Consider the following 26,701-nt stretch of genomic DNA (forward strand, 5'->3'; position numbering starts at 1 on the left):
ATTTCAGACAACCGCCACTCATACAGTTGTTTGTAGGAATGACTGCGGAATTTATTGCTAAATGGAATTTCATATCAGTAGGGGTAACCAGAAAAAAACGCACATGAAAAATGCCCACATGAAAATTGCTCACAAAAAAAGCCCCACGGTCATAAATGTGCACAAGAAAAAAGCCCACACGGAAGAAAGCCCACACAGAAAAAAAGCCCACACGGAAAGAAGCCCACATGGGGAAAAGCCCACACAGAAAAATACTCACATTTGAATACTTAATATTATTTATTTATTTTGCTTTTAAAAAATTACAACCCATAACATAACTTTTACAACTATTAACATTAACAATTACTTAATAAAAAAATAACTAGAGCAGAAAGAACCATATTTTGTTATTTCCGAATCATGAAAAACATGTACATTTGAAAGAAACAGCAATAAAATAGTTGGTAATAATTGTGCAAGTCAGTAGTGTGCCTGTGCAACTCAGACTTGAGGCAAATGCTGAAGTAGGCCTCTGGCACACCTCCCTGCCATCCCCCTGCCCCCCATCCGGAGTCCGCATCTGGAGGCCTGGTCTACCACCATAAAAGCCTAGTCCCATAGGGAGGGCAGATCTACCTATTGGCTTTCTTGGTGGTAGACCTGGCCTCCAGGGGGCCATAGAAGCCAATGGGTAGACCCCTGGAGGCCAGGTCTACCACCAAGAAAGCCAATAGGTAGACCTGGCCTCCGAGGGGGGAACCGTCCCCCTCCAGAGACCGGGTCTACCCATTGGCTTCTATAGGCCTCTGGAGGCCAGGTCTACTGCCAAAAAAAGCCAATGGGTAGACCTGGCCTCTGGAGGGGACGGTTTCCCCCCCCCCCTCAGAACCCAAGTCTACCTATTGCAACCACTGGGTAGACCTGGCCTCCGGAGGCCCATAGACGCCAATGAATAGGTACTCAGGAAACCATTTGTTGTCAAGGTAACTTATTTTAAACAAATAAGATGTTTGCTTCCAAACATATTGTGAACATGGAAATTTTTCTACTTTGAGTATTTTTCTGTGTGGGCTTTTTTCCATGTGGGCTTTTTTCTTGTGTGCATTTATGACTGTGGTTTTTTTTTCTGTGGGCAATTTTCTTGTGGGCTTTTTTCATGTGCGTTTTTTTCATAGAACCATCAGTAGGACATCTAGCAGTGTTAGGGAGGATCTGTGTTACATATTTTGCAGGTTCTTGCCTCTATCATGGGAGGTGATTTGCTCATGGTTTTTTCCCCGTGTGATTAACATATGCACTATGGAAGCACATTGTAGGAAGGTCGGCCAATTACAGCTCTGAGCAACATTGTCTCACAGGCCATTAACACATGTCTCTGTTGTTCCTGTTAAATTGCACGATTTTTTCTTCCGGGAACCGAAAAAGTAAACGCATGGAGGAGTGAAGGCGCTCCCAGCGGGAGCCACCACCACTCTGCACTTCTCCACCCCGCCATCCCCAGGTGGAGATGAGGGGAGCCCGTCGGCGTGTTGAGGCTGCAGCGGTGGCCACTCTGCGCTTTTCCACCCTGCCGTCCCCAGGTGAAGGCAAAGGGGAGCCCAGTGACAGGTGGAGGCATGGGAGAGAGGGTGAGAGAGAGAGAGAGAGAGGGTGCAGGGTCCGGGGGGGGGGGAAGTGCCGCCGCTACTGCTGCGGCAGGGGCTGTGCAGTCTCCCAGTGGGGAGTCGACCCGGGCACTGAAACTCACAGGCGAACTCAAGAAACCTCTGCGCAACCATTGTATAAATTGGCACAACTCAGCAATTTGAAAACCTGGAAGAGTTGCGGAAGGAGGAGGGGCGATCACGCTCTCAGGAGACGAGCGTGCGTGTTGACCTCACATTCACAACTTTCCCGGGAGAAGTGCCGGACAAAGCGGCCATGCGTTTTCGGCCACAGTGTTCACAAAGCTCAATGGATGCCTCGCTAGTACTCCATTTCAGTTGTGATTGTATAGTGGCCCATTTAACTGCATCGACTTTCTCAGTAATTTTGTTTTGTTGATAACAAAAAATTAACGGCTGCACGAGAGATCGAGGAATCTTAAACATGGCCAGATGTGCCTCCTTCTTTGAGCCTTAATGAATTCCATAATTTTTGGAGCAATGGTGGAAAATGGCAGGCAATCCTTACTTGAGGGTGTTTTGTGACAGCTAAGCAGAGATGCTAGAGATTTGGAGAATGTGGAGCAGTGGGAGCTCGGGGCAGCATTAAGACAGACTGCGGGGATTAGTAGTAATAGCAACCGTCAGCCAAAGGCTTCTAATCTAGGCTGAGACTTTAAATTGCTGTGCGACCTCATGAATGTCGCTTGCCCGTGTGCAGTCTTGGTTAACGCTTTCAGGATGTAAATAAGGATCCACTGGGGAAAAAATAAAGCTTGCCTGAAAACCAGATGGTGCTTTTTTGAGCTTAGCTTTCAAGGGAATGCTTACAAAAATACTGCGGCTGAGTTCAGATGCCTTTAATGCCTTCAGGGCTTTGAAAATCTTCAGCTTGGATGTCTTCAGGAACTTGGGCCATCCTTGAATCTCAGGAGGGCAGAACTGAGATTGCTTCTGAGACAGGCTGCTAGTTTCTCAGTACTCAACTATGGGAAATAAGCATATGACACCCCAAAGGGTAGGGTTGCCAGCTCTGGGTTGGGAAATACCGGGAGATTTTTTGGGTGGCGCCTGAGGAGGGTGGGGTTTGGGGTGGGACTTCAGAGGGGTATAATACCATAGAGTACATCTTCCAAAGCTGCGGTTTTCTTGAGGTGATCTGGTCTCTGTATCGCCTGGAGATCTAGTGGTAATAGCAGGAGCTCTCCAGCCACCACCTGGAGGCTGGCAACTCTAACAAAGGGAGATGCTAGAGTGAAATGGCGGAGGTTTTCAAAATAGATTAGTGGGCAGTTGTAAAAATTAGTTGTGTTCTATGTGAAAGATAATGTTAAGAATACAAGGACTGCAGTTAGTGGGTCAGGTCAAGTGTTCATCTGGCTGAGCGTTCTGCCTCCCCAAGGATATCTAGTTGTCAAGCCATGTCCAGAACAAGGATGACAACATGTGAACATTCCCCATGGGATTCCTGCTTTCCATGAAAGGAAGAATCCCCGTGTAGAAACAGCCTCTGTCGCCCTGGAAATTGCTTTCTAGGCAGCACGGAAAAAAAAGGGGGGTTCCATCTGTTTTATAAAAAAGGAAAAAATATAAGTGCAGTGAAAATATTTTTAATGAACAGCATGAAGTAGAATCAAACAAGCTCTACTTTGATTTATTTCGGATTGTTTTCCGCGATAGAACCAAAGCTTAAATTTGGGCTGATACCTAGAAAGAATAGCCAGGGGTTAAATCAACCCCTGTGCTCTCAAAGTTGATTTTCGTTACTCTCCGATGTATAAAATACAAATGAAATCTCAGAACTTTTTTTTCATGCAAGGGGCCAAATCTTAATCAGTTCAGTATGTCTGCAAATAGAACATCTTTCAACTGAGTGAACTGAGAGACAAATGTAATTCATTCAAAAATACCTTTTCACTGCTCAATCATAGCTGGGTGATCCAAAGAATGCTTAAGAGCTTGGGGGTGGTTGCTGTATGAAAAGCACAAGCCCTTGGCTCCATAGATTTACTTGCATGTTTCTTTTTTAAAAGATTTTTATTTTTTTATTTTTTAAGAGTATAAACAAAACAGAGTATAAACAAAACAAAGATTAATACAAAACAAAAGAAACTCATGATCTCATTTACTCATGATCTCATTCCTGACCCATGGGGTGACGTCACATCCCAACGTTTACTAGGCAGACTTTGTTTACGGGGTGGTTTTCCAGTGCCTTTCCCAGTCATCTTCAGAAATATAACAATGATAGTGTAATGAACAATACGTGATAAAAGATAATGGTGGTTATAAGCAATATGTTATAATAGACACCATAAGTAATAATTATCCTAATATTTTTTCATAAATCATAAAACTTAATAACAACAATATTTGTATTTACCAGTATAATAAGATAAATTATGAAATAATATTGGTAAAAGGTTTCAAGTATTCCGTAAATGCAAATTAACAGTTGCAAGCAGATTCTGAAGAGTTGGATAATTAAATGGGTGCAAAAAAAAAATCATCTTAATCTCTTTGGTCATTTTTAATCCTTTAGTGCTATCACATTTTTATCCCACTCTTCCTCGCAGGAGTTCAGATCAGCTGACATGGGGCTCCACCCCTGTAGTTTATCCTCCCAACAATCGTATGAGTAGCTTGTGCTGAGAAAGACAGCAAATGGCCCAAAGTCACTTAGTTAGTACAATGGCAGTCTCCCAGGTCCTAGTCTGATACTCTGATCTCTATATGACACTGTCTTTAAGGAAGACATCAGGGTGCTGCTTATTGGAAGTTTTTATGCTGTTTTTGTTGCTTCATTCAGCAAATTCTGCTTAGAATATGTAAGTAAAAAACCTGATTTGTCAGCCTCTTGTCTCTAGCCTGTCTTTGGCTGTTACCGCACTGAAGCTGGTCATGCTGTTCAGATGACAGGCTCTTAGAATGTATCACTTACTGAGAAGTGAAGTTATCTTATTCAGCCAGTCATCAAGTAAGCAGGACTCAACAACTTTACCTACTTTTAAAAAGCAAGTCTTTTTATTGATATACTTCTAGTAAAATATGTGTAAATGCAGATAATCAAGTCTTTAACACGTCTATAAAAACTCTTGTCAAAGTACAATGTATTTATTTACAATGTATGAAGTAAAAGCAAGCAAGTCTTACATACTATTCAGTTTCAAAATCCAACTTCTAAAATATAACAGTCAAATTATTCTGATTCAGTTCAAAGTATCTAATTCATAAAGTCTAGAGTAATGTATTTAAGCCATACATACCAGTCAGCCTTTTCTTGAGAGCCTTTGGAAGGTTCTGATCCTCTGGGCTTACTGTGGCTGAATTTATACTGTTTCAGGCTCATTAAGACTCATTGTGTTAATATTACCATCAGGAGGGAAATCTTTATCCCCACTTTCAGATAACATGAGCAGTGCTATAATGTCTTAATTGCAGCTGTTCAGTTATTATCTTCTCCCCATGACCAAATATGGGCTTCCTTTCCTTTCAGTCTATTTTGCTTAAAGTATAAACAATCATTTCTGAGCTCCATGATCACTCCATATACTCAGTTTTCATACCATTCTCATCTTCAGTACAATACGCATTAAATGAGACTATTTAGAAATCTACAATACAATATATAACTATATAAATCATAAAACACAATTATTGCTCACATTGTAACATGTAACCATCTGGTCAGTAGGAAACATAGCCTTCAACAAGGTTATAGAAAGCAAGAAGCTTACTGCACTTATAGCCTTGAGGTCTTTGAGTAGACCTTCTCAAGGTTTGAGGATAGCAGGACTTTCCTGTTCTTGAGATATGAGCAGCTGACAGCTGGCAGTTGAATCAGGAAGGGTAATTTCAGATACACCTTTCTGGCAGATAGTGAAGAATGACTCTGTTCTTCTCCCTTCAAGGACAAGACCAGGGTAAGTTAGTTAGCTCTTGAAAGAATTCAGACCTTGAGAGAATTCAGTCAGCCTGTTCTAAGGATATTTGCATTTTGCAAGCTGTTGCCAGGCTCTTCATTACACAAACCTCTGCAGTTTGTGGTTCAGTTTGTATGTTGTGTTCAAGCTCTACATGGAATTAATTCTGCACATGTACACAAAATACCATAATTATGTCAGAGACCGTGACAGCAATTGTATTCCCAGCGATGTATTAAGAGTTTGAAAATGTTATAAAAAATACTGTTCGCACTTCCTATGTATTTCCATTGATGTATTAAGAGTTTGAAAACGTTATAAAAAATACTGTTCGCACTTTGTTTGGCCCCTTTAGCTGTGAAGACCTCTTCCAACCATTTATAAGCCATGGTATCCAAAAACCCTTTTAAAGCGATGTTTTTTACAACATTTTCAAGCTCTTAATACATCGTTGGGAATACAAAGTGCGGTAACCCCCTTTCAGTAGAGAAGGCATCCTCCTCTTCTGCCACCTCCGCCGCCAGGTGTCTGCAGGGAAAGTGGTACCAAAACTATAGTTTGTGAATTCAGATTTCGTAACAAACTACTGAGAGCCAGTGTGGTGTAGTGGTTAAGAGCGGTGGACTCTAATCTGGTGAACCGGGTTTGATTCTTGGGGCAAGTCTCTAAATTATAAATTCTGTCACTGCAACAGTGATATGTTCAAAACCACTCAACTGTTCTCATTGGTTTTTGAAGGGAAATATTGTAAACGTGGTTGGGTCATACTAATGGGGCGGAGTAGCAAATGAATATTTGTAGATTCTCTTCTGAACAGTTATTTTTTCATATCCAGACTGTATTAAGATAATTATGCAATTGTACTGTTATAGGCTTCAACATCTGACTGAATTCACATGTTATATCTCTGGGTTTTACAGAAATTTTGAATTGTAAAACTATATTTTTCTTAATTATCAGGCTCTTTTATTTTTTTATTTTTAAACAGTGTCAAAGTATGATTGGGAAAAGCTCAACTAAAGAATTGCCCCAAAGCTGTGCAAATTGTAAACTGCACCATTTGCATGGGAGTGCCAGCCAATCAACCGTAATCCACCTTTATGGATCAATGCAGGTAAAGAGGCCTACCAGAAGTTAAAAGATTATGTGTGTTTTAACATAAGTGTGAATATATTGAAGAAAAGAAGGAAGGATAATCTAGTTCCTTGGTTTAGGATCGATTCACAGACCCCTCTCAGAATGGAGCTCGGAAAATACCTTGGCAACAGTAGTATAATATGTACTTATTCACGCAATATCAGCCTAGTTATTGTTGGCATGTAGTTTCCATGGGTGGCCTGTTGACACAATGTTTGGGAATTTTACTGCAAAATCATTATGCGTAAAGAGAAAGTATATTGGGCGGGATCCTCCAAATGCTTTCCAGTGGCTTGTGTGCTTCCAGCATAGAGAACAGATTTTTGCCATGTACCTTCTCGCTGCAGATCCCCTACCTCACATTTGCACTGTTCCCTCCAGCAGTAGGAGGAGGCCGTTGTGGTGGGCTGGGTGGATTTCCATTCTGTGAGTGGGCTCCATTCAAGGATCATTGGGTCCAACTAGATTCATGCCCTGAAATTAAGCTGAAGTTAACAGAAGCGGTGTGCAAGGGTAGCCTGCATGCTTGTGATGCTAGTTAAAAAGATGTCAATCATTTACAGAAATAAATTACTAGTGTTATAATCCTGTTCCTACTTAGGCTACTTAATTTCTGTTGACTTCAACTCCTTAAACCACAGTGAAGTATAATAGTTTGCCATCAGCAGAAAGATAGTCCTTCGTTAGATTATAAAAGACAATTGTGAATTCCAGAATTTTAAAATTGCAAACTCTTTAGCAGGAATGCTGCAATGCTTTTTTAAAAAGTTCAGTTCTGTTATTTTTGTCAAGTAACCATAATAAAACCAGTCAAACCAATCGGCAATGTCGGCTGCAGTAATATCAGAGAATATATTCTACTAAATAGTTACCAAAGAAGCTGTACTGTATCCTTCATTAAGTTCATGTTTAGAAATTTCAGTTATTTCTCTAAATTTAAAATTCTTTAGGAGCCTTTTAATATAATAACGGACATTGTATTGTCACATAACAATCAATAAATCTGTTCCATATTCGAATTGTTTCTTCTTTTTGGAAAAATAAATTTATTTTCATCTCTGTCGGTGGATGTGGCTCAACTTTGCACATGCTCCAGGGATAAATCAAATATGAAGTTATCCATTGCTGTTTCCCTGATCTGTAATATTAAGCCTATGGTTCCCCCCCCCCCACTTCTTACACAGAGACTGAAGCAAGACATGAAGAATCTCTGTTTATCTGCTCTTACATTTTCAAAAGACTTCCAGCATCAAAGCAAGAACTCTCTTCACCAGATTTTGGCAGCTGTCCAAAGACTACAGCTTCACAATGAAGCTATGCAAAGTAAGAAATGAACAGAGCTTATTAGGCTGGCATTCAGTGCTTTTTGTTACATAAGCTACTACAGCAGAACATTTGCTGCTAAGATCCAGTACGAGGATCCTGACAGCCTTATCCTGGTGCCAGGAATGTGGTACCTCTGCCAAGCCTTGCATGATGGAAATGCTGTAATACTGCTGAGGGAGAGGCAAAGGCCCTGCCCTGGACAACCCAGGCTAGCCCCATGTCATTCAGTCTTGGAAGCTAAGCTGGGTCTGCCCCGGTCAGTGTTTGGATGGGAGACCACCAAGGAATACTAAGGTCACTATGCAAAGGAAGGCAATGGCAAACCACATTGCTCGCCTAAAACCCTTTGGGTTCTCCAGAAGTCAGCTGTGACTTGACAGCAAGAGAGAGAGAGAGAGAGGATAGGAAGTTTGAAATTGACTTTGTGATCCCTTCTCCCTTTTGTAAGGTGCCATGGGGCCTTTTGTCCAATGGGGTTGCAGTGGCCAAGGCAAAAATAAAGAGCGGAGCAGAGCTTTCTGCTGACTTTGTTCCCCCCAAAATGGCTGTACTATTTTTTGTGTGCGTGCCATCAAGTCACAACTGACTTATGGTGACCCCAAAGGGTTTTCAAGGCAAGAGATGTTCGGAGGTGGTTTCCCATTGCCAGCCTCCGCGACACGGCCCTGATGTTCCTTGGAGGTCTCCCATCCAAATACTTTCCAGGGCCGACCCTGCTTAGCTTCCGAGATCAGACGAGGCCAGGCTAGCCTGGTCAGGCTGTACAATTTAAGAATATTAACACATCTTTGCTCGATCAGTACCAGTAACATCACTCAGGCAAAGGTGTCTGGAAATTCCTCCTTCTTGCAGCATATCCCATTTGAGCTGTCACTGACGCTTTGCTGGAGTGGCAGTCAGATGGCAGGAGGTTTGTGTGATTGATTGTGTGTGTATGTGTTGTTTTTTTGAAAAGGAAACTCAGCCACAGGTCCCCTCCCAGTCACCATCTTGCCTCATATTTATTCATATGAAATGTAGCAAACCTGGGGTCAAGGGCCTCGAGTGTGATCCAATGATTTTTTTATATATATATTCTGGCAAAATGTAGACTTCTTGAAAACCTGTTTTGTTTTTTAAAAATATAAGCTAGCAGTGTAAGGTGATTTTTGCCCATTTCTTCTCTGAGACAGCTGCCCTTCAACTCTGCCGCATACTGCTCCATCCCCTCAGTTTCTTTCTTCACTCCTCTTTTTCACAGGCACACCGTAAGCCACTTCACCTCATAAAAGTATCTGGGGGCAGCATGGTAGCTACATGATAGAGGTCTATAAAATTATGCATGGTATAGAGTGGACAGGGAGACGTTTTTCTCCCTCTCTCATAATACCAGAACGTGGGGTTATCTGCTGAAGCTGGAGGGTGAGAGATTCAAAACAGATAAAAGGAAGTATTTCTTCATACAATGTATAATTAAATTGTGGAACTCCCTGCCCCAGGATGTGGTGATGACTGCCAACTTGGAAGGCTTTAAGAGGGGAGTGGACATGTTCATGGAGAAGAGGGCTATTCATTGCAACTAGTCAAAATGGATACTAGCCATGATGCATACCTATTCTCTCCAGGATGAGAGGCGCATGCCTATTATATTAGGTGCTGTGGAACACAGGCAGGATGGTGCTGCTTCAGTCATCTTGTTTGTGGCTTTCTAGGAGCACCTGGTTGGCCACTGTGTGAACAGACTACTGGACTTGATAGACCTTGGTCTGATCCAGCATGGTTTTTCTTGAGTTCTTATTTTTGCCTGAAAGTTGCTTGGTATGATGGCATCGCAGTGCAGTTTGGGTGGCACTCCAGCAAGGCCACAATAATTGTAGACTTAATAGACCCTTTCTCCAACCCTGTCCCGTCCATTGGCACATGCGTTGTTTAGTTGCAGAAGGGCTGTTTGTGAGGGGATGGCTTCACTATAGAGAACCGTGTCACAACTGTGACTGGACTCGAAGAAGCTGTCTCAGAGGATATTATTCTAGCCCTATAAGGTTGTGTGCTCTGTTTTTCCATGGTTACCAGTTTGTAGGTATCACCCCGCAAATATTTCTTCCCTTTGTTTGAGGAAAACATGTAATCTTGATAATTTTTCGATGAACGTTTGTCAAAACATCTTTTTAGCATTTCAGGTTAAAGCTCTCGAACTTGAACAATCCTTGCTTGATGTAAGTGAGCGATATCTGAAAGAAAAAGAAAAGAGAAAAATACTTCATAACAGTTTAATTGTAAGTATGTTTGGGTAATTGTCAATAATGTCTGAAAAGATCCATATAAATATGTGAGTTGTCAGGATGCAATTCCTGCAAAGTAGGATGCAGTTGTGGCTTCTGCCTGCTTGTTCTTCCTCTGTTCCATCCCTCTGTCTGTCTTCCCATCCGCTACTGGTCAAAACAACTTCTTGCCAGCGGGGTGTAGTGGTAAAGAGCGGTGGTTTGGAGCGATGGACTCTGATCTGGAGAACCAGGTTTGATTCCCCATAAACATCTATAGAGGAGTTAGGTAGGGCTGTTTACTCGCCCCCCCCCCCCACTATTCGCCTATTATATAAATAACATAGTACCTTGAACGCACCGGATTTACATCCACCTAAACCAGCGGACAGGCATATTCATATTCTGCTCTATGCCGATGACGCGGTACTTCTTTCAAGAATCCCAGTTGGCCTAAGGAGGGCGCTAGTGAGAGTGGGAACGTTCTGTGAGAAGGAATGCCTGACTATTAATTATGACAAAACAAAAGTAATGGCTTTTGGTAATTGCCCTAATTATAGGAGGTGGAGTATAAATGGCCATAAGTTAGAACAGGTAACCCAATTCAAATATCTTGAAATGACAATCCAGGCATCTGGCTCCAAGCTGGCCCATAATACCTATGTTGCCAATTTAGAGGAAAGATCAGCCCGTTCAATAATAAATTTTCTCCGGACCAAAGGGGCACACTATATTCCAGCCACCCTTAAACTTTTTCAGGCGAAAACTCTAGCACAAATGTTATACGGAACACAACTTGACTCTCCACCCTCATGTCTTATTCCCATGGAACGAGTGCAATCCAAGTTTCTTAGAGCTGCCCTGCAATTGCCAAGATGTGTATCAAATGCTATGATCCGTTTAGAAACTGGCATGATGAAGGTGGAGGCAAGGGTTGTCTTGTCCTCTCTTTATCTCTGACTGAAAATTAATTTCAACCCCAAGGGTCTTCTTCCACTGATTCTTTGTGATACCTTTAGGTCAAAGTGGATAATAGCCATTGAAGACAAACTAAATAACCTGGGTTTTACCCCCCTAGCACTACTTCAGTTAGGGTGGGATCAAGCTAAGTCAACTATAAACCAAAGGGTTAAAGATATCGAGCGACAAGTAGATCTAGCTAGAGTGCCCGTATTTATGGCTCCCCCACTCCAAATTTATCCTTGAACCAGCAGCCTATCTCCGTTACTTAGAGATAAACAAATATAGGAGGGCTTTTACCTTGGCTAGGTGCGCAGCCTTACCCTCTGCTATGTTAGAGGGGAAATTCAAGAAGATAACCAGGGCGGAGAGACTATGCCCCTGTAAATCCGGGGATTTAGAAACCACTGAACATGTTCTCCTGAACTGTAACTTTTACACTATACTCTGTTCTAAGTTTATTGAGCCCCTCATACTGAGAATGGGACCCGACAGGGAAAGAGAAACGATAGAAAAGCTCCTACAAGGAGATAATCCCTCAATCATCTCTCAGGTAGCAAAATTTTGTACGGCTGCAATGAAAATTCATTGCCACAGAGTAGTCTCTTAGTCCAAATGGCAGATGTAACTTGGATGTTATTTATTTTATTTTTATTTTTAAAAGTGATTTAAGACTCAGACAGTAAACCTTTGTCAGTAAGACCATTTTAGTCCATGTATCTTGTTTTATCTGGCCAAGAGCCGCAAATAAACAATCTACAGGTTTGATTCCCCACTCCTCCACATGAGCGGTGATCCAGGTTAGTTTCCCCACTCCTACACATGAAGCTAGCTGGGTGACCTTGGGCCAGTCACAGTTCTCTCAGCACCACCTACCTCGCAGGGTGTCTGTTGTAGGGAGGGAAGGTGCTTGTAAGCCAGTTTGATTCTTCCTTAAGTGGTAGGGAAAGTCAGCATATAAAAAACAACTTCTTCCTGCTCCTCCAGCAGGCAGGAGAGGATGATGGCAATCAGTGTAGAGCAGGAAAAGCTGCTCTTTGTTGCCATGAGTGTGCCTAAAGACACTGGAGGGTTGCCTGTTTGCAACTTTTGAATGTATACATTGTATTGTACCTTTATTTTTGTCAGTGCATTGGTTTAAACTTAAAGAGAAAATGTCACTGACAGGAAGATCCCAGAGCTGTTATACAAAAAAAAAAACCCACTAGACTTTTATTTCCCAGTTGCCATTTTCTCCTTCCCACCACAGGCATGCCCTGTCTCAAGTCGGTTTTATTCCAGGGCAGGATTTTGAAATACTTCAGTCCCCTTATTCTCTTCAGACAGCCTTCCACAATCCATAGAATCAAATGATTGTAACTTGAATAAAACAGGATGCAGAATACCTATGAAATTACTCGTAAACGGCTATGCTTGTTAGCTACTGTTCTGAAAGATTCCAAGTGAGCCTTGTCTGGCCTTCCTGGTTTGTTAACAAGGCGGACTCTCATTATATTCCTTTGGTTCTACATTTATCATTCCAACACTTAGGTTTTCCTCAATAATGTTCAGAATTTTCCTAAGCGCAGGCTAGCTTTCTAGGTGCTCCATTGGAAGAGACTGTGAGGGCCAGATTTCTTTTCCAAGTTCTTTATATCCATCCATCTCAAATATTTTACTCCACCAACTTAAAGCATCACATTCTCACTATACTGCAGCTTACAATAGAACCTTTAAAATATGAACCCTCAAAACTGGGGAAAACTGCAAGGTGAAATTTATTCAGCAGTAGTGCTGGTCTTTCGCCTTGCTCCCTTTCAGTGGTGCTAGTTCTTGACTGTCACTTGGGTTGCCAGGTCCCTCTTCACCGTCAGAAGGAGGTTTTTGGGGGCCGAGCCTGAGGAGGGCGGGATTTGGGGAGTCCATAGAGTCCAATTGCCAAAGCGACCATTTTCTCCAGGGGAACTGATCTCTATCAGCTGGAGGTCAGTTGTAATAGCAGGAGATCTCCAGCTACTACCTGAAGGTTGGCAACCCTAACTGTCTCAAAAATCCCACTGAAGTGTCTGAGGTGCATTATATACATGGAGAAAAGCAAGGCAGAATTCTGTATCAAGAAAACCGGAATTCTGTGCAGTGTATAAGCTCTGCACATCAAGAAAACTTGCTTATATTTGTCGAGTTCCACTTTTCCTAGTCAGGGGTGGAGGCAAAGACCTGTGCGGGACACTGAAATCATGCTTCTGGGATTTCGCCTGGAATTTACCTTACCTGCATAGCCTTAAAAGCCTGAAATAAAATGAAGGGTAAAACCTCCAAAGGGGTCGATGGTGCAGTTCCCATTCATGACTGATAGTGATAATTTAGAGGTCAAACTTCTCAATTTGATCCCTGCCTCATTAATACCCTGGGGCTAGTAAATATGTAAAACTGGAAGCCCTCCTGGTTGGTCTGTTTGCTTTTTAAAATACTAACTCTGTCTCTGTGTTGTGATCCCAGGAACTCAGGGGCAATATCAGAGTACACTGCAGGATCCGTCCACTGTTACCATTTGATACTGCTCCTGGAGAGCTCGAATTTGAAGACAGGTAATTTTTTTCAGGAATATAGTTATTTTAGCGGACTTCAGCATGCTTGTTTTTCTCCAACTTGTCAATCCAGTTTATAAATATAATGTTCATAATATAAATAAATATAATATAAATATATATTTAGAAATATTAATGCTGCTTATAAATGAAGCAGCTCAATTATGTATTGGGAGATGGGCGAGACATGTATATTACACTCGTTCTGCAGTCACTCCATCGGCTGCCCATAAGTCCCCGATCTCAGTTCAAGGTATTGGCTATCACAAAGCCCTTCATGGCCTTGGGCCCCCATATCTGCAATACCACCTCTCCGCCTATCTCCCACCATGACAATTTTGCTCATCTGAGCAGGGCCTTCTGCAGGTGCCACCCCGCAAATGTTCCAGATCAACAACTACTCAGACATGCATTTTCTGTCATGTCTCCCAGCTTGTAGAATGGGCTTCCTAAGGAGGTCAGGAAGGCTCCCATGCTCCTGACATTTTGCAAACAATGTAGAACAGAATTGTTCAGGAGGATATTTTTATAAAGGAAATAGGGCAGATCATAATGTGAGCCCTATGAGATTCTTTCCTCCCACTGCAGGATCCCCTATTGTTCTGTTCCTTGGGGCCCATGCACCCTGGGGGCAGCGTTTTAGGGACTGCAAGATAATGGTTACAACCTGCTATATTTATTGATTTAGGATATTTCTATGCTGCCTCTTCAGAGTTCTGCTCAAGGGGGCTTACTTTAAAACTGCATACCCAAGGTTGGGTAAAATAAATAAAATATATAGGTAATTAAAATATAATTTATTTAAAGCTCTATATCAAGATAAAAATTATTTTTAAAAATGTTAAAACAGCACAATGGCATTTCCTAAGGTTGATATCTATAACTACATGCCAGACACGATTTGGCCTATTTGGCCTTCCTCAGTGGTCAGTTGAAACCCATGTAAAACATACACATATTTGCAGATATATATACATATACAGACAATATATATCAGACCAGGCATGTATATAGGTTGTATAATATATTACCAATTAGACAAACATCTGGTAAGATTGTCTCAAGTTGTTATACTGGGCTGTATATGTTTCCCATATAAATAGGGTTGCCAGGTGCCCAGTGGTGGCGGGCAACCCCCCAGCAAATTTGCCCCTCTGCCCGCCGACCATCTGAGGGTCAGCGGGCAAACGTGCACGCGCATGCACACACTGCGCTCACGGCACTTCCGGTTTACAACCGGAAGTGCTGCCTCGCAAGGGGCCTTTTCCTCTTAGTTTGAGTGGTAAAGGGCTGCTTTACCACTCAAACTAAGAGGAAAAGGCCCCTCGCAAGGCGTCACTTCCTGTTGTAAGCCGGAAGTGACGCGCACATGCGCACGCAATCACAACCGCAGCCCCATAGCCTCCCGCCGGAGAAGAGAAGGGACCTGGCAGCCCTACATATAAAATGTGTGCAGTTATCAGCCTGGTAAAACAATGTCAAACAGCCATGCATAAAAGACCAGTGAGCACAGAGTTTTAGCACTGCCCTTTTCCAAGGCACAAGAAGTACTTGTCACCATGCTAAATCTATGCACGAAACTGCCTAGATGGTGGAAAGAAAACAAGGGATGGGTTTGTGTAGGAAACCTTTACTGCTACTCTCCCATCAGAGATCCCTGCTTTATAATCAGTCCTGATGAAGAGAAATCAGTCCCAGAAAACCACAAGTGTCGCTTTTTATGTTAGCTTGGATTTGTGAATAAGGAGGATGTATTTATTTTTAATTGGTAAGACTTGGTTGGACTTAAATACTCCTATAATTAGAAAAAAGCAATTATAACTAAGAGGAGAGCAGTGTAATCTACACTTTTTATGCCTCCGAGGAACATGATTGCTTTTCGAGACCCCCCAAGCAGCAACTACAGAACTGCAGTACAAAGCAGATCAGTCAGTGCCACACAGGACATCTAAGCTGGCATTTCCCCTAATGTGTTGCAGCCATGGCCAGATAAAAGGACTCCAGGGTCTTTCCTGTACTGAACCACGGGTTTCTCAGTCAAGCTCCCTTTCTCTGTATTAAAGCAGGCGAGTCCATAGACCCTCTATCGTTCCTTCCTGTCCCGTTAAATGTAGTGTTCTGTTCTCCGTGTTAGCCAATCGACAGGTTTATAGGGGAGCAATCCTGCACAAATGCACTAATGACTAAGCTTCACTGAAATCGGGATTGTAGTGGTAAGGTTACAATCCTAAGCACAGTGCCCCCTAGAGTTTTCAAGACCCCCCCTCAGGGACGTGGCTGTTACATATACCAGATCTGTGACATCAGTCGCCTTTTCTACCCAGAAAGCAAATCCCCTCCTCTGGAATCTTGAACCAGCTAATGACAGTAGGATCTGGTTGGAAAGGACATGATACAGCCACATGGCTGAAGCTAAGTGGACCTGATCAGCGGGGAACATCCTGGGAACTCCATGCTTGACACCTTGAGTTCCATGGTGGAAGGAAGGCTTGGTAGGGCAAGAAGCCCTACCAAGCATGTGCACAACCTCGCACGGACCTGGTTTATTTCTACTGTAAGAACTATGGCCAGTGTGTTGTAGTGGTTAGAAAGTCAGACTAGGATCTGGAAGACAGGTTCAAATCCCCACTCCATCATGAAAAAACAAATGTCGGGTGACCTTGGGCCAATCACTCTCTAAGCCTAACTTACCTTACAGGGCTTCTTCGAGGATAAATTGGAGGAGGGGAGGATGCTCTAAAGCCGTTATGAATCCCCAGTGGGGAAAAAGCGGGGTACAAATATCTAAACAAATGAAATGTCTTGTCTTTTAACCAGTCAACATCACTATATTTACAACTGCAGGGAATTCTGAAGGATCTCCGTGTAAGGTGCCCAGTGAGTGCTCTGTCTATAAAAGGATATTGCCAGATAGAGGCAACATTAACTGGTTTCCCAGGTCCACTTAGAGCTGGCCTAGAAATTATGGTTAATACAGACCTGATTGCATTACTGTTTCTTCTGTTCCTCATGCTTTCTGTGTTGGTGAGCAGCAGCAAGCATAAGCCGAGGAGAAGGCAACAGCAACCCGTCTAGCCAGAAGGCTAATGTGTAAGAGCCAGTGTGGTGTAGTGGTTAAGAGCAGTGGAATCTAATCTGGAGAACCGGGTTGGTTTCCCCAGTCCTCCACATGAAGCCAACTGGGTGACCTTGGGCTAGTCACAGTTCTCTCAGAACTCTCTCAGCCTCTCCTGCCTCACAAGGTATCTGTTGTGGGGAGAAGGGAAGGAGATTGTAAACTGGTTTGATTCTCCTTAAAAAGGTAGAGGAAATCGGCATATAAAAACCAACCTCCTCTTCCTCCTCCTCCTCCTCCTCCTCCTCCTCCTCCTCCTTCTTCTTCTTATTTGCGGGTGGGAAGCTGAGGAGTGAACTTTGATGAGCTAGAAATGCACTGACCCAAGAAAAAGCAGCAGGGGTTGGGGCTCCTGTGCTTCTGTATTGCATGTTTGTGCAGTGTTTTAATGTTTGCTTTCTTAAAGAAATAAAATAATGCATGTTTTGTCTTTACAGGCATAGGAGCGTATCAGAAAAAGTGGTGTGTGCAGCTGATGATGTGAGTGTATATACTTCATTATACATGTATTCTGAATGTGGAGCAGATTAAAGGAAAGCTCATTTGTGGGATCAAGTACACAGGATGTGATGTCCTTCCTTTCCTGGGGAATTTGCATTCTTGAATACAGCTTTCTCATAGTAATTGCTTCTCTTTCTTTCCACTATTGCCCTGGAGGCTGCTCAGCCCGGCTTGGAATATTGATGTCTCCTTTGTTTGTTCTTTCTTCACACAATATGGTTCTGGTTTGTTTTATGGTGTTGTACATCTGGTCTCCGAACGGGGTTTTAGCTCTCCTCTTCCACAATGTATGTGCATGCGGCTGTCGCTCTTTGATAATTAGGGTTGCCAACCTCCAGGTACCAGCTGAAGATCTCCCGCTATTACAACTGATCTCCAGCTAATAGAGATCAGTTCACCTGGAGACAATGGCCGCTTTGGCAATTGGACTCTATGGCATGAAGTCCCTCCCCTCCCCAAACACCGCCCTCCTCAGGCTCCACCCCAAAAACCTCCCACCGGTGGCGAAGAGGGACCTGGCAGCCCTATTGATAGTAGATGCGCCAAACTTATGTTTGAAAGCAGTGGTGGACTGGACTGATAAACTGTAACTCAACCTAGGCAAATCTGTCCAAATTCAGTCAGTGTGTGGCAGCTGCAGCCTTTTTCTTGAGAAGCAGGATCTGGCCTCTTGATTGATTATTGTGACACGTTTTGTCTGGAGCTGCCTTTGAATACAGTTCATAAGTTTCAATTAATGAAGAATTTAACAACAAGGTTGCAGTACAGTGTTGGTCCCTTTATCTTAGCAACTGGGCCAGTTCTAGGTTTCGCCACAGTGGCTACCGGAAGGCTGCCACTGTAGTAGAAGAAGAGGAGTTGGTTTTTATATGCCGACTTTCTCTACCACTTAAGGGAGACTCAAACTGGCTTACAATCACATTCCTGTCCCCTCCCCACAACAGACACCCTGTGAGGGAGGTGGGGCTGAGAGAGCCCTTCATGGAGCTGTGACTGGCCCAAGGTCACCCAGCTGGCTTTGCGTGTAGGAGTGGGGAAACCAACCCAGTTCACCAGATTAGCCTCCGCCGCTCACGTGGAGGAGTGGGGAATCAAATCCGGTTCTCCAGATCAGAGTCCACCGCTCCAAACCACCACTCTGAACTACTACATCACGCTGGCTCTCACACTGTACATAAGAACATAAGAAAGGCCCTGCTGGATCAGACCAAGGCCCATCAAGCCCATCAGTCTGTTCACACAGTGGCCAACCAGGTGCCTCTAGGAAGCCACAAACAAGACAAGTGCAGCAGCACCATCCTGCCTGTGTTCCACCGCACCCAAAATAATAGGCATGCTCCTCTGATACTAGAGAGAATAGGTATGCAGCATGACTAGTATCCATTCTAACTAACAGCCATGAATACCCCTCTCCTCCATGAATATGTCCACTCCCCTCTTAAAGCCCTCCAAGCTGGCAGCCATCACCACATCCTGGGGCAGGGAGTTCCACAATTTAACTATGCATTTTGTGAAAAAATACTTCCTTTTATCTGTTTTGAATCTCTCGCCCTCCAGCTTTAGCAGATGACCCCGTGTTCTAGTATTATGGGAGAGGGAGAAAAACTTTCTGCGCACCCTTCCCTTCCAGAGGTGGCATCATATGCAGCCAGAATTATGGATAACAGAGCCCCGCAAGCAGGCAGGGGAAGGGCAGGCATCCGGATGGCAAGGGATGCGCGTGGGTGGTGGGTGAGCGGCAGTGGGTCCTGCCAGAAACCCTGGCAGCTGTCTTTCTGCAGGGTATACTGATGCTGGCCCTGCTTAATTATTTTGAAAGAGCTTCTGTGGTTGCCTGCTGATTTGTGGGCATGATTAAAAGTGCTGATGATGACCTTCTAAAATCCCAAAATGGTTTGGGATCAGGGTTCCTGCTCCGATATGAACCTGCCTATTAATTGTTGACATTTTTTTTTTGAGTATTCCCCATCATCAGAGGAGAGGTGGGTGGTCACTTGAGGGCTTTTTTGTGGTGGCATCCTGTTTATGGGATGCTCTCCTGTTTTCCTGGCACCTAATCATTCCAATTCCAGATAACAACCCTGAGACTTTTTTGATTCCTCCCATTTCTGTGAATTGGCTTCAGTTGTGTTTTTCATATATATTGCATACTGGTTTTTAGTGTTTTTTGTGCTCTTAACACTTTATGATTTTAATGAATTTTGGCTTTATGCATTTTGTTTGGAAGCTGCATCAGAGGCCTGTGGTTGAGAAGTAGAGTATACACAAGCATCTATGTATTAATAGCGAAGTCAGCCAAATCCAAGTTGGCTAAATCTGAGGATACTTAAATACGGTGACTGGGGCTGAGAATGGGCAAGACAGATCTTTCTACAAACCTGAAAAATGCCCAAGGTTTGCAGAACAATATGAAATCTTTAAAAAAATACATTGGGAGGATTAAAAACCCGAAAATTGTAAAAGGAATGCCTGTTTTCCCTCGGTAGCTGTTGCTAGACAACCATAGTATTCAAGGCTGGGTTTCTGTGAATAAAAAGGAGGGAGGGGGCAGCGTCCCCCAACACGTCATTGATGAACAGGTTGAAAAGCACCGTTCCCACACAGATCTCTGAGGGACCCCACTGCTCACATCCCTCCATTGTGAGAACTGACCATTGATTCCTACTCTCAGCTTCCTATTTTTCAGCCTGGTCTAAATCCATAAGAGGACTTGTCCTCTTATCTCATGACTATGAAGTTTGCTTAGCAGTCTTTGGTGGGGGACTTCGTCAAAAGCCTTTTGGAAATCCAAATACACAATGTCCACAGGCTCATTCCTGTCCACATGCTTAACATCTCAGGACCTCCAGTGGAAGTGATCATATCCGTTAAGCAGCTACAGATTTCAGTTGAGATCCAGTGGAGATAGTGACTCAGGAAATCCCCAAGTGAATCCATACTCCTTCATATCCCCATCTTCCCTAAGACCTAAAGAACAAGGAAGGCAGAAGGCCCTGCCAGAAGCCTGGACTAAGTGGAGGAATGAACACCTGGCAGCTTGCAATATCCTACAAGTCAGCGCTACTTGGGAGGCAAGCATTGCATTCTACGTCTTGGCAGGATTAGGGTTGCTTTTCTGGCAACAGAAAACAGAGCTATCAGTTCCCTGTGAAACTCCTCAGTTGGGATTTTTGGAGGAGTAAAGGCTGTTGACAGACGATGGTATATAACATTAAAAGTCATTTCCACTTTATTTATTTAGGAATTCTTGCCTTTAAATTTGCTTACAAGGGCGAGTGATCTCTCCCCCACACACACACACACAAAGCCTTGTAAATCTTGGCTTCAGAACCATCATTTCAGTTCCAAAGTCTAAAAAGTGTTTTAAGTTTTATTTATTGCAAGTAAAGCAGTGTTTCGTTTTGATTGTTGAGCTCATTCAACCTTGTAAAGCCCTACAATCATTTTCATATGTGTGATTTTGGCTACTGGCACTGATGGTCTGACAGAGGGGCTATGTTCATAACATCTTCGAGCTTTGCTAATTGGATCTGAACAAGAAATTGATTCGATTAGTTTGAAACAGCAAATGATAGCTTTCATGCGTATTTTCCTTCGTTCCACAACATTTGCTTGAGTTGACCAGTAAGTGTCAAAAACTGTAGTTGGCATTGTCACCTACCTGATCTTTGAAGCATATGGTGTGGTGGTGATTGCTCATTATGAAGAAAGCCCAAAGTTTTGAAAAGAGCAGGATTTTGGCAGTATTCTGGATAACTCAACATATATATAGAATAGCTCTGGAGATGTGTAGACAAAGAGTCTAGCTCACTTCATACATCATTGATCATGGTAAAGATGGAATTCAAAATGGCCTACATTTGGTATAAACTATGCAGGTCATTTGCATACACTTGGCAAAATATAGTCTCTCAATTCCAGAATGAGTTATGCCCTAGGTAGGCCAATAATAATTCATGCCATCGTATTCCCTATTACTATGTATGGGTGTGAAAGCTGGACAGTGAAGAAAGCTGATAGGAAGAAAATAGATTCCTTTGAAATGTGGTGTTGAAGGAGAGTGTTACGGATTCCGTGGACTGCCAAAAAAACAAATCAGTGGGTTATAGATCAAATCAAGCCTGAACTGACCCTAGAAGCTAAAGTGACTAAACTGAGGCTATCATATTTTGGTCATGTCATGAGACGACAAGAGTCACTGGAAAAGACAGTCATACTAGGAAAAGTTGAGGGCAGCAGGAAAAGAGGAAGACCCAACAAGAGATGGATTGACTCAACAAAGGAAGCCACAGCCTTCAATTTGTAAGATCTGAGCAAGGCTGTCAAAGATAGGAAATTTTGGAGGACTTTCATTCATAGGGTCGCCATGAGTCGGAAGGACCAGCTGATTCGAAGTATGTCAGTAAAATAATTCAAAGCCTTTAAAGATCTTTCAAAATGGATGTAAAGGTAAGGTAAAGGTCCCCTGTGCAAGCACCGGGTCATTCCTGACCCATGGGGTGACGTTACATCCCGACGTTTACTAGGCAGACTTTGTTTGCGGGATGGTTTGCCAGTGCCTTGCCCAGTCATCTTCCCTTTACCCCCAGCAAGCTGGGTACTCATTTCACCCACCTCAGAAGGATGGAAGGCTGAGCCAACCTTGAGCCGGCTACCTGAAACCGACTTCCGTCGGGATCGAACTCAGGTCGTGAGCAGAGCTTTTGACTGCAGTCCTGCAGCTTAACACTCTGCGCCACAGGGCTCCTGGATGGATGTACCGATGTACTTATTCCAGCCACCAGCTATACAAGAGTCTGCATGGAAACTAGGGACACCAGCCTCCGTGCGGGACCTGCGGATCCCCTGAAATTAAAGCTCAGAGATCAGTTCCCCTAGAGAAAATGGCTGCTTTGGAGGATGGACTCTATGGCATTGTACCCCATTGAGGTCCAGTTCCTCCCCAGGCTCCACCCCCAAATCTCCAGGAGTTCCTCAACCTGGATCTGTCAAGCCTTCCCCCTATCCCCCGCCGGTGTCCTGGGAGGACCTGGAAACCCTAATGGAAACAGACGAACTGGTTAAATACTACTTCAGTAAATCTTTTAATTCTCTTTCATATTTTTCAACAGGTAATATACACCTTTGAATAAAATAACCTGGAAATGCTGGCTGTTATGTTAATGTTAAAGAACCGTGACACACATTTTGCCACCTGGTGGTTGGCAACCCTAATTTTATCCTGTTGTGACTGTACCCATGGGCCGTTTCATCCTCCCTCTAGCTGATTTCCACACTTCTGGTATCCTTGTACAAGTCCATATGTAGCTCCCTAAATTATTCGGTTTTGGCATCTGCACCCCTCTGCAGCACTGAGTAACAATGTACTAGATAGGATATGGCAAAATTAGTTTTGCAATTTGGAAACGCTTAAAGAATCTTGCTCTGTTGTGAACCTTTAATCGTGTATTTTCTTTTAGACTTTAATGATAACATGTTTTAATTAGCCTTTTTTTCCTGACAGGAAACTGTATTGGTAAAATGCAACCGTCCTGGTCACGCTTTGATAAACAAGACATGGCAGTTTGAAAGGTAGGTGGTCTTAAAAACCATGGTGGCTGGGTTTTTTGGGGGGGTTTTAACTTGACTTTTGTAATAGGAGTTGGTAACTGGTCTCTTACCATTTCAAAGATCCCTCCTTTACAACTGCTTGATTAATTTTCTAATTTTAAAAGGTATGAAACAAAATAGAATTGCATGCCTCTTCTGAGGGGGAAAATAGATTATTTTATAATTATTGCTGTAAGTAAAGTGGGTTATCTGTGCCAGGCACAAAAGCTGCAAAAACAGCTTACCCACAGACAAGTCCAGAGTTTCTAAATACCCACAGGTTCCCTTGGTATGCAGAAAAATATGGCTTTGCAAACTAATTTTTAAAGTTTCTTTTTAAAGAGGATTAAGGATGCACTTGAATGTTTAGTCAGTTGAAGAAAGAAAATGGGCTATTCAGTTCCCTGAGAATTTATGTCATTCTGAGGAAGGGAAAGATTTGAGTGTGCGAATTTCCACATTGTATATTTACATCCTTCACCCATCTTTGTATCCCATCCTTCTGTTCCCTCCAATACTAAAAGTCTATGATGGCTTGGCTAGTGCAGTGGAGCCACCCACAGAACAGATGTGGTGCTTCTGCATCTTTGGATGAACTCCCCATTCATGCAGGAAAACATTAGTTCATAAATTAAAAAGGAAACTCCCCCCTCCCATCAGCCTGATAAAGGCGGAGTATGCTCATTGTCCTGTAGGAAGTATGGCATATGAAGAGCAGTTCAACATCAGGAAAAGGAGTAGGGGCCCCTAACAGTATTAACAGTATTTTGGGTCGCTTATTTCTACCACCTCCCTGATTTTCTATGGGCCCCCCATTTTAGGTTGCCAGCTACCGGTCAGGAAATTCCTGGAGATTTGGGGGTGAAGCCTAAGGAGGGCAAGGTTTAGGCGGGGGAAGACATCAGAAGCATATAATACCATAGAGTCCACCCTCCAAAGCCGCCATATTCTCCAGGGGAACTGATCCCTGGCGTCTGGAGATTTGTTATAGTTCCGGGAGATCTCCAAGCTTCACTTGGAGAGTGGCAACCCTGCCTAACTGTTTATTTAAAACACTGGTATGCTGACTTTCCACCCAACTTAAGGTCCCCTTTGAGGCACAGAACGGGAAAGCTATGTATGCACACATGCATCCTTGGCAATTTCAAGAAAAAAAACACAAGCTGAGATTTTACCTCGGTTCAGAAACTATAACTGGTGCATTAAAAAAAAAAGAGAGAGTAAGGAGTCTCCACGAAGGGAGCAAGGAGGGAGAAGCAATGGAGGAAGACGCGGGAGTTGGGAGCATGGCGTTGAGTCCTTACCAGGAGTGGCGTTGAGTCCTTACCAGGAGTGGATGGAACTCAGCATCTTACCGCTCTGGGGAAGCTTTATGCACTTTATTTTGGAAAAGGTTATTCTTTGAAACCTGGTATCATGGATGATGATATATGATTGCATGCATTGCATCTTTTGAAGGACTGATGAAGAACTGAGCCTTTGTGCTCCGAAACGATCGTATTCTCCTTGACTGTTCATCTTGCAGCATCTGTTTTGAGAAAAGACCAAGATAGTTATTTCAAAGGACTTACTTGATACTTACCTGATAGAAATTATATTTCAAATTAAATGTGGATTTTTTGCACATCCACTGTTCTACTGAATGAATGTGTTGTTGGTGGTTTCATTACCACATACTCTAAAGTGTATATGTAGCTATAATATATTGGCATTGTTATCAGTATTGCTCCTGTACTGGTTTTCTCAACCTCCAGGTAGTGGCTGGAGATCTCCTGCTATTGCAACTGGTCTCCAGCCAGTAGAGATCAGCTCACCGGGAGAAAATGGCCGATTTAGCAATTGGACTCTATGGCACTGAAGTCCCTCCCCTGCCCAAACCCCGCCCTCCTCAGGCTCCGCCCCAAAAACCTCCCGCCAGTGGCAAAGAGGGACTTGGCAACCCTAACAGCAAACCAAAAGAATGAAAAAGCTACTTTGATATATCATCTCAGTTAAAAGCTTAGAAATAGCTGCCCTTCCACTCTGCTTGCTGAATACTATTCTGCAGAGCAAAAGCGTACACACATATCTTTGCTGATAAATAAATGACCTAGTAAAAGCCATCTACCTATATAGCACTTTTTATTCTATCCTTTCTCGGTGGGGCCTACAACCTTCTCCCATTTTGTCCTTGCCACAATCCTGTGAGATGGGTTAGAATGATAGAGAATGTCCCACGGTCACACGGGAAGCTTTGTGGTGTGGAGGCAAATATCATTTCTGTTTTGTATATCCTTTTTTTTTTTTTTTTTGCGGAAATGTTTTCCATGCCCGAAGACACTGCTTTAGATCAGCATGATATAGTATGCTTCACAATGCAGACTAACCAGAGTTCCTATCAGAAAGCCCTCACCCTTTTCCCTATATTTCCTTTTGCCTATCCATGTGAAGGAAGATAACCGTCTCTCCAAAGTTACCCCCAAAAATGATTTGCCATTTAAAATTTCAGTAGCAGCCTTTACAGAAGATTCTGGAGGAGTAGCACTAAATGTTTAAATAACACCCCCCCCCCCATAAAATAAAGGAAGGTAGTGGTGTAAAATGGTGAATTCCATCAAAGAGTGTAGTTCTTGGAAGTTATTTTTTTTTTAGCATCCCTGCACAGTTTCTTTTTATAAACAGCAGAGCATATGGTTCTTATGAACTCCAAATGTTTATTTTTAATTTTTTAGCACTCTTTTATGGAACGCATAAATGTCAAAATACTTGATTCCATTTCGGGGGGGGGGAAGCTTTTCAGCATGTTGTGGGTTCAGATTTGTTACTGCTACGTTCATCAGCAAAGTAAAACGGAGGCTTATAATCTTCAGGTAGTGTTAGTAAGCGTGTGGCTGCTGAATGAGGAGGAGGTAGTTGTGTGGTCTGCCCTTGTGCACACAACGCTTTTGTTTTTAGGGGGGATTTAAACTCCTCCCGTAATTTTTTTTTTTACTGATTTCAGATTCTTCTGCAAACCCAGAGATTCCTCCAAGTTCAGAGGAATATCTGCTTTCTCTCAGCGTGGGCCCGATCTGCAGCTTTAGGTATCCGCAGATCTGCCCACACTTCAGAAACAGATATATAGATGATGACGATTGATGCTATCATTTGATTACTGGAGCTCATGAAATTATTGGCAAGAAATCAACGGTTGCAGAACATTTCTCTTATCACCTTAGGCAATTATCCTAATAATGAGATGGGGACAGATGATCTTTTTGTCCCGTTATAAAATTCCTTCTCCAGGGCTGGATTAAGACCTTTAGAGGCCCTCAACACTTAAAAGATTTTGGTGCCCCCATATATATGTAATTCAAAATATAAACAATAATAAACCATCAAAAATAAATAATTAAGTTTAGTGTGATTATTCTCAGTTCCCACTTTTTCTTCATCCTTATGGGTTTTTTTAAAGGATAAGAGTAAAAATTGTAATTTTCTTTTTTTTTTTTTTTAGTATGTAATTTTTTCATTTGTTGTCGGGGTCCCTTTTTGTGGACCCCGGGTTCCGCTGCACCATTTGCGGTTTTGCTCATGGCAAATCTGGCAATGGAAAATTTCTGTGGTGCCCCCCTTCCCTTGATGCCCTAAGCACGTGTTTATTTTGCTTAATGGTTAATCCAGCCCTGTCCTTCTCCCGCAAATTACCTCACTTTGCGCTCTGCATAGAAGTGGGTCAGAGGAAGAACTTTGTAATCAC

General features: G+C 42.9%; 1 protein-coding gene across 1 annotated transcript in view; it reads left to right on the forward strand.

Moving 5' to 3' along the window:
- Positions 1-26,701, forward strand: part of KIF25 (kinesin family member 25) — a 62,521-nt gene that overhangs the window by 7,585 nt on the left and 28,235 nt on the right. The window contains exons 3-8 of the mRNA XM_056853755.1: positions 6,537-6,662; positions 7,870-8,008; positions 10,163-10,266; positions 13,690-13,778; positions 17,331-17,373; positions 22,898-22,965. Of these exons, the coding sequence (XP_056709733.1) occupies positions 6,537-6,662; positions 7,870-8,008; positions 10,163-10,266; positions 13,690-13,778; positions 17,331-17,373; positions 22,898-22,965 (569 nt within the window). The remainder of the gene's footprint in view (positions 1-6,536; positions 6,663-7,869; positions 8,009-10,162; positions 10,267-13,689; positions 13,779-17,330; positions 17,374-22,897; positions 22,966-26,701) is intronic.

This window comes from Euleptes europaea, chromosome 7 (genome assembly GCF_029931775.1).
Source record: "Euleptes europaea isolate rEulEur1 chromosome 7, rEulEur1.hap1, whole genome shotgun sequence".
NCBI lineage: Eukaryota > Metazoa > Chordata > Lepidosauria > Squamata > Sphaerodactylidae > Euleptes > Euleptes europaea.